The 16,848-nt window shown below is 42.0% G+C and overlaps 1 protein-coding gene across 1 annotated transcript in view; it reads left to right on the top strand.

The window, feature by feature from the left end:
- The window catches only part of LEKR1 (leucine, glutamate and lysine rich 1), a 65,609-nt gene extending 49,178 nt beyond the window's left edge, over nt 1–16,431 (top strand). The window contains exons 8-9 of the mRNA XM_036351196.1: nt 1,295–1,594; nt 14,183–16,431. Of these exons, the coding sequence (XP_036207089.1) occupies nt 1,295–1,594; nt 14,183–14,587 (705 nt within the window). The 3' untranslated portion in view covers nt 14,588–16,431. The remainder of the gene's footprint in view (nt 1–1,294; nt 1,595–14,182) is intronic.
- The last annotated feature ends 417 nt before the right edge of the window (nt 16,432–16,848 follow it).

Here is a 16,848-nt window from a genome sequence, read left to right as displayed (position 1 = left end):
AAATCCGTGGAACTTTAGTCTCTGAGTGTTTTCCAGATTCTCCATGGATTGGTTTCTTGTTGTCCTAATATGTATTACTTGACAATATCCGTGGCATAAACAATAAGGATATGTTTCGTCAGAAGCAGCTTTGCTCTTCCTGCTTTGTTTTCTGTTCCTTGTTTTGTTTTTCAAGGCGAGAGAAAACAAGCAGTCTTTTCCCTTCTACAGACCGTCATTCTCTTCTCTTCACCTAGAGGCACCACCTTGAAAAGCAGTATATTTTACAGTATTCTGGCATCCTCCAGAACTGCACTGTACACTGTGGTAGCCACATGTGACTACTTAAATTTCAATTAATTAAATAGAAGTCAAATGAAAAATTCAGCCCCTCAGTCACACTGGCCACATTTCCAATGCTCACTGGGTGGTACTGGCAAGTGAGAGCCTGTGGTGTGCATCTCTTCCCGGCTCAGCCATCAGTGATGCCACCTTGGGAGCTTGGACCGGGTCATGGTGAGGGTATTTATGCTGTGGAGACGACAGAAGACCTGGCTTGTGTGTGCTTGTGAGCCGGTTGTTAAACATTTACCAGCACACCACTGTCAATAGCCACCTGTGGCTAGTGGGTACCCTATTGGACATCCCAGAATATTTCTATCATCACAGAGAGTTCTAGTGGGCAGTAATGCTCTAGAACAGCGGGCGCCAACCGGTGGTCCAAGGACCACTGGTGGTCCATGAGGTCCGAAAGGTTGGCAACCGCTAGTTTAAGGAAACCTTTGGAGCAGCATTCGCCAACCGGTGGACCGCAGACTACTGGTGGTCAGTGAGGTCCGAAAGGCTGGCGACCGCTGCTCTAGAAGGTGTAGTTTCTGAGCTCCCTCCAGTCAGTATAGACAAGAAAGAAAACAATCTCAAAGGGAAAACTTATTGGCCTGATACGAATAAAATATAATGGCTGTGTTCCCCTTCATGAGTCCCCAAGCATTGGGCATTTTTCATCACAAAGTCACTCTACAGTGAATCCAGATAAAAACTTAAGCTATTCTTGGCAGCTTAATCCAGTTACAGAGATTTATATATTTCCAAGGATGCCCAAATGATTAATGCAATCCATTCAAGGTGGTAAAAATAAAAGTTTTAGTCTTAACTTTTAAAAAGAAAATCTCAGAAGCCTACATATGTCATAGGGTTTGTTTTCCTCTGATCAGCAGAGTACACTGATTATTTTGAATAAGCCTCTTAAAACCATAAGAACTCTGTGTCTACCTAGAGATACTGCCTAAAAACTAATACAAGATTTATCTTACAGATATCAGACTTAATCGCAGGCGCCACTAGAGATCTAAGGCTGCAAGTGACCACTCTTGAAAAACAGCTCCATGAATCCCGTGTCCAATATACTGAAGAATCTGAGTCAAAGGAGAAGGAAATTGAAAACCTTAAAAATCTGGTTGCAGAATTTGAGTCTCGCTTGAAAAAGGAAATTGACAATAGTGACTGCGCTTCAGCGGACTTGAGGAAGGAAATGAAACAGAAGTCTGATGAACTGGAAAGAGTGCTGCTGGAACAGACACAGCTGACACAGCAGTTTCAGCAGTCCCAGCAAGAGGTAGGACAGACCACGGCACCGCTGCTATTAGAGAGAGAGCACATGTTCCTTCAAAAAACAAACAAGCAAACAAACACAAGCATAAAAGACAGCTTGGTGTCAGGCAAAAAGTTCTGGACTGTTAGTCAGGGGCCTGGGATCACATCCTGGTTTTGTCCTTAACTAGACAGTCACGTAACCTTTCGGAACTGGCTTCCTTTTCTGTGAAATGAATATATCGAACTACATAATCGCTAAGGTTTTCTCACCACCCAGTTCTACTGTGTTGCAAACGACCTTTTAAAACATCTGAGACTAGTCATTTTTATATGTCTTGCTGGTTTTGACATTAAATTTTTGCCAAAAAAAAATTTTTAGAGCACTTGCTGCTTTTAGTTCAGATCATGTTTGGATAATATATCTTACATGTGCTTTTTCTTTAAGGATTTATCTTTTTGTCAATCTAAACTTATAAGGTAATTTACATGTGTTGGTCTTCTTTCTTACGTATGCATAATTATTTTAGCAGTGTTTTTATTTAAACTGGAGTAGACATATTTTGACTAATTTTTTTCTAACAAAAGTCTGATTTCTGAACTGCTAGGCAGAAACAAACATAGATTGAATGTTTATGTCCCTTAAAAAGTCATGAAACCTAAGTTCCAATGTGATGATTATTGAGAGGCGGGGACTTTGGGAGATATTTAAGTCATGAAGGTAGAGCCTTCATGAACGGATTAGTGACCTTATAAAAAGAGAAGCAGAGAGCTCCTTTATTCCTCCCACCATGTGAGGACTTGGGAGTGAACGCCTATGAACCAGGAAGCAAGTCCTCACCAGACACCAAGTCTGCTTGTGACTTGATCAGGAATTTCCCAGCCTCTGGAGCTATGAGAACTAAATTCTATTTGTTGTTTGAGCCACTCCGTCTATGGTACTTTGTTATAGCAACCTGAACTGACTAAGACAGTTGAGCAATTAATCTACTCTCCAATCACCAAAGTTATGTCACATCAGAATATGTGATCCCATATATGACAGCATAGCAAATAAAGGCAAATGGAGGAAGGTTCTGAATGTTAATGACAAGTAATATTTTTGTTGGTTTTATGGGCATCTTACTAAAGGAATAAAAAGAAAGTGCTAGTAATAACATTGATTATTAACAACTAAATATACCATGTTCTTGCTGTATTTAAATTATCAAGCAAAGTAAAAAGTATATGCCATCATTATACTCATAAAGTAAATTTTTTGCAAAGTAGTTATTAAAGTAAGTTAAAATGGAAATGGACAGAATGCTGGGTCAAGAGCAATGCCTAAAGAGCCCTATGAAGTAGAAATTATTTCCGTGTTATAAATGAGGAACTGACTCAAGAAGATTGAATAACTTCTAGAAGGTCACACAGCATGGTGGAGCCAACATTCATTGATAATAGCGTTTCCTCTTTCAGGAAGCCTGAGTTACAGCGATTCTGCTTCTAAGTTTCGTGACCCCTGGTCTTAGCACTCATCTCCAAGCCTCATTTATTTCATTTTATTTTTTTTTTACTTTAAAATGACAGTAAACACACTACTTATTCTGCCAGATACTTAGTGGATCAGATGAGTGAGTGTCTCCTGTTGGAACAGGGCAGCACAGTGTCCCTAGTAAAGGAGCTGCCTCACCAGTGCAGGCAGGGTGAGGGGAGGCACACAGGACTCAGCTCCGCTGGAGAAACCCTGAGAGGGAGAGAGGTGATGCAATTTTGCTAAAAATGAGACAGGAGTGTTGAAGTTCTAGTGGAGGGACAGCAGGTTAAAGGAGAGAAAGGTCAAGGCATCTAGACCAGGTTTGCTAATTTCCCAGGCTCTAAAATTGTAAGAATCCCCAAAGAAATGACAATGTGGAAAGTGAGGAACAATTTATAAACTAGGACAAGTAGAAAAAGACAGGTCAAATTCACAAAATATATATTGAGCATCCAGGTACCAGACCCTGTGCTGGGTATTAGATCCGCCATTATGAACAAGACTGACACAGTCATTCTCTGCTCTCAAAGAGGACTTTAAAGAAAGTTTTGAGTAATTAAATTGACATCAAGAGGAAAGAATGGCCTAAACAGAAACTTACCATATAAAAAGGATAGACTAAAGTTAAAAAATTGTCCTTAAGGGCCTATATTAGTTTTCCATTGTTGCACAATACCTAGCCTTAAATTCAGAGGTTTCAAACAACAAACATTTATTATCTCACTAGAGGCCCGGTGCACAAAATTCGTGCACGGGGGAAGGGGAGTCCCCTCAGCCCAGCCTGCACCCTCTCCAATCTGGGACCTCTTGGGAAACCGGGATTGGGCCTAAACCGGCAGTCAGACATCCCTCTGACTATCTGGGACTGCTGGCTAACCTACCTGCCTGCCTGACCACCCCTAGCTGGCCCCTTTGCCAGCCTTGATCACCCCTAACCGCCTCTGTCTGCCAGCCTGGTCGCCCTAACTGTCCCCCCCCCTGCCCCCCCCCCGCAGGCCTGGTCATCCCTAACTGCCCCCCCTGCTGGCCTGGTTGTCCCCAACTGCCCCCCCTGATGGCCTGGTTGCCCCCAAATGCCTCCCCCTGCCAGCCTGGTTGCCCCACACAGCCTGCTTTTCAGTCATTTGGTCATCCCTCACTAACCCCCTTGCCGGCCTGGTCACTCCACGCAGCCTGCTGTTCCGTCATTTAGTCGTCCCTCACTAACCCCCCTGCCAGCCTGGTTGCCCCTTGCAGCCTGCTATTTGGTCATTACTGTTACTGTGATGGTGTCCCAGACAATTTGCATATCCCTCTATTACTAGTATAGATAATTTCTGTAGGTCAAGTATCTGAATGTGGCTTAGCTGGGTGCCCCCGGCTCAAGGCCTCTCATGAAGTTGGTATCAGGTTGTCAGGGGCTGCCATTTCATACAAAGGCTCAATTTGGGGAGGACTGACTTCCAGGCTTACTTTGTGGTTGTGAGCAGGATTTATTTCCTCATAGCTCTTGGGCTCAGAGTCTCAGCACCTTGCCGGAGGCCAGAGGCCTCCCTGGGTTCCTTACAGCATAGACCTCTCCATAGAGCAGCTCACCACAGGGCAGCTGGCTTTCCTCAGAGCAAGCAAGTGAACAAGAATGAGAGAGTGCAAAAGAGGGTGCCCAAGAGAGAAGCCACAGTCTTCTTGTAATCTAATCTCAGCAGTGACATCCCATTGCTTCTGCTGTATTCTTTCTACTCATCATAAACGAGTCAATAAGCCCAGCCCACAGTCAGAGCAAAGGGATTGCACATGAGTGAGAATAGCAGGAGGGCAAGCACAGAGGGCTATTTTAGGGCGACCAATCTCAGGGCCCCTCGAGGTAATTTTGGCAAGAGAAATGACTAAAAGTGAACAGTGAATGTCGTTTTCAGACAAAAGGAGCTACATTTGGAGCTCTTCCTGCTCATTAGTTGTAGAAGGAAGCCACTCAGGCGGAGGGTGGGAAGGGCTAGAAAGGGGTCAAGGGGGAAAAGGAGACATATGTAATACTTTCAACAATAAAGATTTAAAAATATATAAAGCAGACTTTTGAAAGATACAGGAGGCCAAGATGGTATACAAATGATTATAGATCATTACTGGGGAGTAGAGAGGGATCATCCCACAGGGAAAGTTATCTAAGGACATGCCAGGGGGGCAAATTTCCTTTGGCTGGGATGAAGAGAGGGGAGGGGAGGCTAGATTTTCCAGCAGAAGGTAAATAATTATAACCGAACAGTAAGAGTAAATAATTGAGACTGCTTCTCTGATTAAGCATGCCACCATCCAGAATTTCTTATAAAAATGGGAAATTAGCAAATAAAAGTGATTGGCATTACTGGCCAGAAAGAACAGAGGTTGTAGCATATAAAGTGAAAAGCACCACTATTTTGGCCGTGCATTCCAGACACTTGAAATTTCTTAGGTCCTAGAGAAGAAAAGCCACATTTAAGTGGAGAACAAATTCCCCTTAGAATGAAGATAAATTAGTGCTCTAATAAGAAAGCTAATTAAGGAGAGGAAAGTCCTGCTCTCGCTCAAGGGGCCAGAGAATGGGTGGACTTTGCTTTTCATTGTATGAAGAAAGTCCTCAAGGATAGGAGGAAAGCCGTAGCTTCTAAAGGGCAAAATGGGCATTCCTGTGTGGAGCAGGGATTATGGGAGAGCAGCCACAGAAACAAGGGTCAGGAAGGTGAAGCCACAAAGCTACAGGTCAATAAGAAGAGAGAAAATGGAAAATAAAACTGTATGGGAAATGCAAATGTGAAAGGGGGCCCTGAAAATTCCTCCGAGGGTGCGGACTCACAATAAAAAAATCACAATGTTAAAAAGAAAGGGAAGTCAGAAACAACAACAACACATAAAGTGTTGGAGAATAGGACATTACCATTTAAAAGCAGGTTAAAATAGAGCACATGCTTTTGGCTGCCAGTTTTCCTTCCTACTAGCTCCATGTGAGCCCTGTCAGGGCAGTGTGGCCCCACTGTTATGGGCCTTGTTGTGATCCAGAAAAAGAATGTAGTGAATTTTAAAAAGCAAAGCAAAAAACCCAGTTCATATATAACCACCAAAGGAAAACCAGCACAGAGAATTCAGTATATTTTGTTGTCTTAAGGCTATAGATAAAGAAAACAAAGGGGCAGAAGTTTTAAATTCTACCAGCTCCTGTGCCATCTAATGACGATGAAAGATATTCAAAAATAGAAAGGGACGCTTTTGTTAAACATGGAGAATTGAATACATATGTTCATCTCTACTTCATCCCAAAACACCACTAAAATGACAGTAAATTAATAAAAAGTGAATAAATTCATAAGGAAAAGAAAACAAGAGAGGAGTTGACTCCAGATGAAAAAGATGTCAACTACATTTTGGAAAATGGAAAGCAGAGTATGGGTGAAAGGAAATTAGCAGACTATAGGACAGGGGGCCTCAAACTTTTTAAACAGGGGGCCAGTTCACTGTCCCTCAGACCGTTGGAGGGCCGGACTATAGTTTAAAAGAAAACTATGAACAAATTCCTATGCACACTGCACATATCTTACTTTGAAGTAAAAAAACAAAACGGGAACAAATACAATATTTGTATTTGCATGTGGCCCGCGGGCCGTAGTTTGAGGACCCCTGCTATAGGACATTGAAACCTACTGCCTCAGGAGAATGTGGGAATGGGGTAAAATCCTAAAAGGACCAAACCCAATTATGTGCCACAGCAGTGGAATGGCCCCGGAGTTAGAGACACCAGATACCTCTGAAAGAGGGAGAGAAGAGTGGATTTGAAAATAGGACTGTTTGATTATAAAAGGAGCAGAGAGATGCTCAGATGCCCTCCCTAAACCCAAGTTGCCCCTACCCACTATCCTGGCTGGTACCAAAGGCTTACACTCTAGAAAAACAATGTGAGGGGCTTTGGACCTAAGGATACAGCAGAGTATAGGATAAGGCTAGAGTGAAAGTATGTATATTAAAGGGTGAGACCTTCTAGTCTACTTCACCCCCTCACTTCCCAGAATACAGACAACCAGGCTTATATATCAACTAGAGGCTTGGTGCATGAATTCATACACGGGTGGAGGCCCCTCTGAGTGGCCTGCAGGGATCGGGCCGAAACCTGCAGTCTAATGCCTCCTGCAGCTCCTACCTGCTCCTCCCGCTCATCCGGGCCCCACTGTGCCTGCTGTGGGCTCATGCCCAATCAGTCCCAATCAGGAGAGGCTTGCGCTGCTGCAGCAGCACTTGCTAGCCATAGACCCTGCGTCTTGCACCTTCCCAAGGGGAGTGGCCTATAGGATCAGGCTGAAACTGGCTCTCTGACACCCCCTGAGGGGTCCCGGATTGCGAGAGGGCACTGGCCAGGCTGAGGGACTCCACCAGTGCACGACTGAGCTGGGGAGGGACCAAGGGAGGGCTTCAGGGTGTGTCCGGCCCATCTCAATCAGTCCCAATCAGCTGGACCCCAGCAGCAAGTTAACCTACCAGTTGGAGCATCTGCCCCCTGGTGGTCAGTGCACATCATAGCACTGTGTTGAGCAGCCTCAGCATATCATTAGCATATTACACTTTGATTGGTTGTTCGGTTGTTCTGCCATTCGGTCTATTTGCATATTACCCTTTTATTATATAGGATAGCCAGGAAAATGGAAGAGCCCTCTCTGGAGAAATGAGCTGTATCAAAAGAAAAGAATTATAGATACTAACAAGTGGGGTCTCCCAGTAAAATGGCTATATCTCTGTCCACTCTGCTCACTGAGAAGTATACTAGTCAGTAAGGCCTTCCCTATGTACACAGAACTTCCAGTAACATTTTGGAGACCCAAAAAGGCAAGAATCACCAAACATTTGAGGAACATCTCTAATATGAAAGACAGAAGCCGGGATCAAATAAAAATAAGTAAAAAAAAAGAACTTAGGTGAGACACATACAAAACAACATGAGAAGCAAAACTGAATTTCAAAAAAGAGCATAATTAATATCCTTAGAGAGAAAAGAGAAGATATTGCATACATGAAGCAAGAATAGGAGGCTATGCAAAAGAGCAAGCATGATTACTGAGCTGAAGCAGTAAATTCAACATTTGGGTTAGATGATAAAGATGAAGCAATCTCCAAGAAAGAATAAGAAAAAGCAAAGAAATGAAGAAAAGAAAATTAGAGGATCAAGCGAGGATATCTAATACCCCACTAATAGGAATTCCAGGCAGAGAAAATGGAAGGGAGGAAACTATCGATGAACTAATTCAAGAATATTTCCAAGTACAGAAGGGACATTTAGTTCTATATTGAAAGGGCCCACCCAGCATAATGGATAGCAAAGCAAACACACCAAAGCACTTCATTATGAAATGTCAGTACCTTCAGGATAATAAACATAATTATTTAAAAGCTTCCAGAAACAAAAAAAACGGTCACTTAGAAAGGATCAATAATGAAAATGGCATCAGGATTATTAACAGCAACAACAGAAACTAGAAGACAATGGCTTCCAAATTCTGCAGGAAAATTATCTGCAACCTAGAATTCTATATCCTGCCAAAGGATCAACCAAGTACAAGGGTCAAGTAAGGATATTTTCAGACATAGATTCCTCAAAAATGATACTTTCCTTGCAGCCTCACTTGGGAAGCTGTTTAAAGGATATATGACACTGCACTGAGGGAGTAAACAAAGAAAGAACAAGAGGTAGAAATCAGAAAATGAGTCCCATCCAACACAGGAAAGAGGTGGAGGGAATCCCCAGGCCCATGGTAGGAAGTCCAAGGATTACAGCAGACAGTGTGACAGATTTAGAGAGCCAGGATGGGTTCAGCAAAAGAATGCAGGGTTTTTACATGTCTCTAAGACCAAAGAAAAACTGATAGATTAGATGGAGTACTGAGACATGTTGAGAGGACATTCACACGTAAGTGGTTTGGTAAAAAGTTAGTAATCAACACCTAGAAAACTAAACAGTGAGATCAGTCCAAGGATCATTGCCATTTCTGGTATGTCTGCCATAGTTATTTCACAGTGTTCGTTATGTTTGCAAGCACACAAATACAATTTTAAGAATAACTTTCTTGACGTCCATCCTCCTCCTCTCCTGGAAATCTATTCAGATTCTCATTCCTGCCTTACCAAAGGGCAATTTTCACTGTTTTTCTGCAGTATTTTGGGCTGGTCATATTAGTTGAGCAGTAGCCTTGAATGGAAATTTGGGCATATCCTTTGCTAACTCCTACTCATCTTTCTGATTTTCACACCTTTTCCACAGAGCTTCCTCTCACCTGAACTCCCCACCCAGCTGGCTGGCCATCCACTTGCCCTGGGCTATATCTAGTTTGGGTTGTTGGAAACTGTAATCTCACTGGTTCAGACCTCACTGGGTATCTATATATATAAAAGGCTAATATGCAAAGTGTCCCCTCCGGAGTTTGACCAGGAGACCGGGAGTTCGATCGCTCACTATGATGTGTGCTGATCACCAGGGTGTGGCGCAGAACAAAGGAAGGCCCTGGCCGGCAGCCGGAAGGCCCTGATCAGCCCTGATCACTGGCCAGGCCTAGGGACCCTTCCCGTGCACGAATTTCATGTACGGGGCCTCTAGTAAAGCATAAACAAAGATGCCAATCTGTGCTTATTCTTCAATGAGGACTTGCTTTCCTAGCATATTTCCCCCAAGTTATACCAGATGTAGCCAATTTCTATCACAAACAGGATTCTCACCTTCAGAATGATCAAGTTACCCAGCAAAGCCTTCTCTTGCTTCTTCCACTGTTGAAAGCAATCCAGCTGTCTCTACGGATAAAAATGAAAACAAACATAAAAATAAACCACCCTTACATTGCAAAGAGTGGAGAAAATTGGCCATATTAAAACTTTCCAACAGATGGTGAGCCAATTTATATTTTTATTTTGACATTTACTTGCCCAGTAGGAGTACAATTGAGCCATATTTTTAAGCTCATTGAAAGCGGCCTTTATCTGAAAATGTTGTACACATATGTATAGATAATGCTCTCCACCAATCCACACGGCTTAATGACACAGGAATGCTAGTTCTCCCTCCCCTAACCAAGAGCCACTCAGGGTAGGAACCTTCTCCCTGAAAACTTTGGCCTCCTGCTGTCCCCCTTTCCTCCCATCATGCCCCACTCGAGGCCTTTTTCCATAGAGCTGGCAAAGGGATCTTCCTTTAATCTAAATTTGACCATCCAGCTCCATGCTTAAAATCAACCTTTCAATCACTCCAAATAGCCCCCAGAATTAAGTTAAAACTCTAGTATTAGCCCTGAAAGGTATGGTTCAGTTGGGCATCTTCTTGTGCACCAAAAGGTCACAGGTTCAATTCTGGACAAGGGACATGTCCAGGTTTCCAGCTCCATCCCCATTAGGGGGTGTGCAGGAGGCAGCTGATCCATGAATCTCTCTCACATCAAGATGTTTCTTTCCCTCTCCTTTCCACTCTCTAAAATAAATTTTTTTAAAAAAAATTTTAAGTGTCAGTATATTGGAATCATCTAGGGCAGGGGTCCTCAAACTACGGCCCCCAGGCCACATGCAAATACAAATATTGTATTTGTTCCCGTTTTGTTTTTTTACTTCAAAATAAGATATGTGCAGTGTGCATAGGAATTTGTTCATAGTTTTTTTTTAAACTATAGTCCGGCCCTCCAACGGTTTGAGGGACAGTGAACTGGCCCCCTGTTTAAGAAGTTTGAGGACCCCTGATCTAGGGAATTAGGAAAAAAGTACTGATGGCTGGGCCTACCCCAAAGATCCTTACTTAATTGGCATTGGGTATAGGGATTTGTAGAAGCTACTAGGTGATTCTATTCAAAACAAACAAAATTCTAGTATTAGCACACTACCAAAACTGTGCTTGATTTGACCTGCTCACTCCTCCCTGCCTCAGTCCTGGTCTCTCCTCCCCTGCACACTCTGCAATTGAGTCATTCTAAGCCATGTGTCGTCCCAAAACGTGCCTCGCCCACTCTTACTGCCAGGTGTTTGTACTCACACCCACTCGGCCTGGAAAACCCCACCGTCCCTTCTTCACCTCCCTCATGCCTCCCTTTTCATCTTGACTCTGTTTAGTTGCAATCCAGTTATGCTATTTTATCACACTAAAATATGGCCAATGACAACTCTGCCTGAAACATTGAGAATGCTATTGCTTCACTGATTATTCTCATGCTTGCCCATGATTTTCAAGCTTACTGAAGATATTCCATCTCACACATTTTCCCATGTTGTTCAATAAAAGCACATATTAAAATTCTGCTACAACACAACCTTCCAAAAAGACAACTAAAAAAGCGACAAACATTTTGCCTCGATTGCTGAAAGCAATCCAACCACAAGTGAATGATTCTTTTCCACATATGATGGAATTTTCCATTAATGTGTCTTACTGATTCTGGCCATATCCACGTGTGCTCTGGTCATGCCCTGTCACACACACTCCACCCCTGAAATAGCAATCCCCTAACCTTGATGTGCTCTGTTTCCATTTTTTTACTCCCTGAGTGAGTAAATGATAACATATGAGCTGCTTGTCACACAACACGGAATTATAATCTCAGTTTTAAAGGAGGAGGTAATGGTGGCAGAGGATATGCAGCTATTGTGGAATTCACCTGAGATTTCATAGTGTTTGCAGAACAGACAAAAATAAAAGTCCTAACTTTGGATCCTGTTTTCCATTCAGAGGTCCTCCCAGTGTGGGAAATAAGAGAGTTCATCTTTTTTCTGAAAGCTGATAGCCTTGAAGAAGGATGAGTTCCACAGCAGTGGGCCCCCAACTGGGATGGCCAGCAGCCCTTCCAAGTTCAGCCTGGAGCTGACGGGCACTTTGCTTCCATTATACTTGCTATGGGGACATCTTGGGGTTCATTTTTCCTTTCTACTTCCCCCTCTAGTGGAGTGTCACTTGCCTGGGATAGCTTTTAAGTGATTTACTTTATGGATGTTTTCTGTAGAGCACTGTGTATTTCCTTTGAGATCTGAATTTAATTTTAGTAACTGGATCGAATTTGATGTTACTTTCAAATGAGAACTCTCGTCATCATATCAGCCATCACTTTGTCTTTCCATATTAGTGCACCTATTATTCATCGCACCAATTTATTGACCTCATGGCTAACTGCTATCCATTTTTTGGTCTTTTTACTGTCAAATAAAATTAACTCTTTCTCATAGCTTTCTTAATCCAGGAAATTTTTATACTAATTTACCCAGTATTGAATGACTTGTAAATCTAATCATTTTACGTGAAGTTTAGAAAACTTGGGCAAAACCAAATTAAATGTCTTACTGTTTTTTATTGCTTCAGTGTCCTGGAACACAATGGCCCCTGCATGGTTGATATAATTAATTTGACAATTAACTTAGGCATAGGCCTCTGGGAGCTGGGTTACTCTCAGCAAGTTACGTAACCAGTGTGAGCTTCAGTGTCTTTCTTTGTCAAATGTAGTCCTTGGGAACAGGAAATGAGGTGATACCCGACGTAGCACCATATTAATCTTCTCCAGCCCTCCTTCCCTTGCTTTTTCAAGAGTGTTTCAGGTAGAGTTCATGAAACCCAGATGATAATGCCACAGACACAATCCTTAGTCTCCTGTTTCTCAAAGAAAAAAAAAATAGAATAGAAATTAACTAGAATCAAGTGATGTACCCTCATGGTTTTAAAAATAATATGTGCATATATGAATCCTGTACATGTGTTAATAATATATGTACATGTGAGGCTTCGTGTGACCCAGGCATGACGCTGGTTTCATAGAAGATGACAGGGCAACTGTTAATCTGGAATTGCTCCACATTCCTCACTATTGATTACCAAATTTGGAATTGTATGGAGTTCTAACCATAATCACAAGAAACTCAAATACAGGAAGGTGCACTTTCCTTGATGGTCTGTAATTTAGTTCCACTGACAGCAGATTAGTCATGAAACCCCTAGGAGGATGCTTTCCACTGAGAGTAAGACGCGGGAATGTCTCGGCTGTTTTTACAAACAAGCTAACCTGACGGAAGTTCATTTTCAGTCGAAGAATCTCATGCCACAATCATTGTAATTGTGTTTTACTTATTCAGATACCACTTTGAATTGTTACTTTTTAGACTCTTTTTTGACAAGGTACAGACATAAATGATCCACGACCCAATTCTTACCATGGGCCTTGAAGTAATTTTGGTGAATTCCTCAGATGAAAGATGGGCAACTCTTCAGCTAGAAATGTAGAGCCTCAGAATGTGTAAGGACCTTAATGATCTCTAGTCCAGTCACACATGTGAAACTTAAATTTGCTCTGATATATCCCAGTCAAATGAGATTTGACCCTTCAGAGTGAGTATGTCAAACTCAAAGACTAACATGGGCCAAATAAATGAGGCATGTGGCCCATGGCCCCGAGTTTGACATGCTTGCTTCAGAGTATCCTCTGGAGAGTTCTAGCTATTCAAATTCTTGCTTGATATAAATCCCATGGCTTCCACCCTTGGCTCCAGATTCTCTTAAGGACATAAAAAGCAACTCTGCTCAAACTTACAAGGCTGCAAACTTTTTAAAAAATATATAATTATTGATTTCAAAGAGGAAGGGAGAGGGAGATAGAGATAGAAACATCAGTAATGAGAAAGAATCATTGATCATTGATCAGCTGCCTCCTTCATGACCCACATTGGGGATTGAGCCCGTAACCCCGGGCATGTGCCCTACCCAGGAATTGAACCGTGACCTCCTGGTTCATAGTTCAATGCTCAATCACTTAATGGCACTACAGATATTAACTGTTAGGCATCACATAGGTAGGACAGAGTGGAACCCAGAACCAGCCCCAGCCCCAGCCCCACCTCTATCATCTGAGTGACCCTGGCTCTTTGTTCCTCATCTGCAAACTGCAAGGGTTAAATGAATGTTCTCTTCAAGTGTTTTCCAGCTTCACAAATCATTTGCATTTTTTACTTTTCTGTCCCATGTGGCAGAGTATCCACAAAGATAGTCAAAGAACCCAGACCCCTGATTTCCAGTCCAGTTCTGTTTATATTGCCAAGAACTATCCATAGGTACACTGATTAAAGCCAGGGATGCTTCCCCCCTTTTTCTCATTTCAGAACACTTTTCTTCAGGAAACAGTGCGGAGAGAGTGTGAAGAACGCTTTGAACTTACGGAGGCTTTGAGTCAGGCCAGAGAACAGCTCCTGGAGCTCAGGAGGCTCAGTGGAAGTTTACCGGTGACCCCGCGGTTCCTCAGCCCCAGCAGCCTCGCCGCCTCTGCAGCTGGTCATCAGGGAGAGAGAAGCCTTGCAAAACTGAACTCTGAAAAGGGCACCAAAATCCCAGGCCTCAACATCGTGCCGAAACCCACTTCTTCTCCAACCTCAGCTCAGCCCAAGAGGGCCAACAGCTCAGGTCTGCCCAGCCTCCAACCGCACCCACCCAGGGGCCGGGCATCTTCAATAAATGAGAACAGACAGAGACTGGCCGCCCTTCTGCGAAGGAGACTGAATCAGCCGTGACCGACCTGGAGTCAGGAGCAGATAGATCCACACAGCGTGCGTGTAGCTGAGGATGACAAAGATCACGTGGCTCTCCCAGATTGAGAGTGCATGTCTACAGACATTCTTAACAAGAGAATTGAAAAAAACAACAAAGAAAAAAAAAACAAACAAAAAAACACCTAGAGAGGTGGGAAGCCACATTTTCCAAGAGGCCTTTGAAATTGCAGCAAATAATGAAATTGTTGTGATTCCAGAGGCCAGTTTCTATATTTATGGAAAGTATGTTCAGATGTGCTCTACAAATACACCCTCTCAGAGATCAATGGCAAAAATTTTCACCCAGAACATTTTTTCTTTTTTTGCACCATTACAGGCAGAGATATCTCCACACACAAAAAAAAATAGGTTTTAGTGGTTTCATTGCTGTTCTTTCATTTGTTTGCTGAGCTGAATAGGTTAAATAGATGTAATTAGTATTCCAAATAGAAAATAAAAGTACTTTAGTCCTTAATTAGATAAATTCCAAAGTGCTTAGTTCAAATATTCACAGAGTTCTTCATCATCACCATTATCATCATCATCATCATCATCTTTTCTTTTCAGTCTAATTGTAATCTAATTTCTTTCAAGAAATGACAGGTGACCTTTAAGAAGACATTCTTCCCTGTGAGTCTGGGGATCTTAAAAAAAGGGGGGCAAGCAACTCCAATTCAGGGAAAAACTAGTTTACTTTTCAAGCTATAGAGATTATTTTAGAAAATAGTAATCCTGGCCACAAAACAATTGCTCCACAGAGATTTTCTACGTTGAATGCTTTTTGGCATCAGAGCTAGGCTTTGATTTGAACTTGTATTCTCAAGCCATTGAGAAGAGAACTAATTCAAGACAGTTTAATCGAGGTTCCAATTTTATTACCCCTGAAAATGGGTAATTGCTTAATATGTTTTCTATTTCCAGAGTGGAAATTTAAACCAGAAACAAGACAAGCTATTTTAAGTTATCATGAACCTTCAGGCTCTGCCTGTTTCTAAAAACATAACTCTATCTTAAGCTAGTGTTCATCTATCTATTTCTCCATCTAACAGAAGTGTATTTTTCTTCCAAGACTGGTTTTACTTAAATCATCCATCAGACTGCATCATGGATATTCAGGCTTCTTACTCCCAGGTTAGAATGGTATATGACATGTGAATATGGCAGACAAAACCCTCTGGTATTTGGCTATCATGTTGATAGGATTTCATGTTGACAAGGGTACTTGAAATCCCGTCCCTGGGCAAAAAAAAACTAAAGTTACTAAGCAAAATCAAGTTTATCTCCAACCATACAAAGATTGGTCTAATCTACCAGTAGTAGATTTTGTCTGTTTGTTTTCACCTCAAAGAAAGCTCCACATTAGGTCCTCTAATTTCCCTGACTAGTTGAAATGAGCACATTTTGTGCTAAAGCTTAGCATGCTTATTTTTGTTGTACAGAGATTGGTGTTCACTATAATGGCATTTGACAAGAGAATGTAGCGTCGTAGAAAAGTGGCGCTGGGTGGGCCTTAGATGCCCAAAGAGGTCTCACTTGTCAGCTAGTTAGTTACAGAGCTAGAACCAGAACCACTGTTACCTGACCCCAACCTTCCCACCTCACTTTTCCACTCTCCAGAGATTCCCTGGCCTCCATCATGACTTTTGTCAGAAACACCTACCCTGAATTTACCTAATGTTTTCTTTAAATGCATTCACATTTTAAACTTTACATGTATGTAAAAAGGAAACACGACCCAAGGAAGAATAACTTTAAAGTAATGAGATTGATTTGCTAGTTTTTTTCTAATATGCTTAAAATAAATGTGTGTCTATTAAAATACTAAATATTCGTTGGTATACTTTTAAAATCACCTTGTATAATGTCAGTAGTCATGCCAATTCTGGAGACCACTGCGCTAGACCTCAGTGTTTCTGATCTGGTGTCTGTCTGTTTATATTGAAAATACTCATCATTAAGGGAAATGGCAAGAGCTAGTGAAAGCTTTAGCAAAAGCATAAGAGAATATTTGGGGCAACAATCTTTGTTATTCAATTATACGTGCTCTTTCAATTGTGCAATTGCACTATCTCTTCAGGAACCATGGGGATACACTTTGCTAAATTATGAATGTATTTAAATTTGTAAATAAAGACACACATAAGCTTTTCTAAAGCGATGTAAAGACTGTCAGCATGAAACTTGGTTTCTTGGTTTGTTGTTATGCTCTTGCTTTTACAATGAGTAATTCCACAAGTATATCA

The sequence above is a fragment of the Myotis myotis genome, unplaced genomic scaffold, assembly GCF_014108235.1.
Source record: "Myotis myotis isolate mMyoMyo1 unplaced genomic scaffold, mMyoMyo1.p scaffold_m19_p_2, whole genome shotgun sequence".
Classification (NCBI taxonomy): Eukaryota; Metazoa; Chordata; class Mammalia; order Chiroptera; family Vespertilionidae; genus Myotis; species Myotis myotis.
Note: the sequence above shows the minus strand (reverse complement) of the source record. Positions and strands in the feature narration are given on the sequence as shown.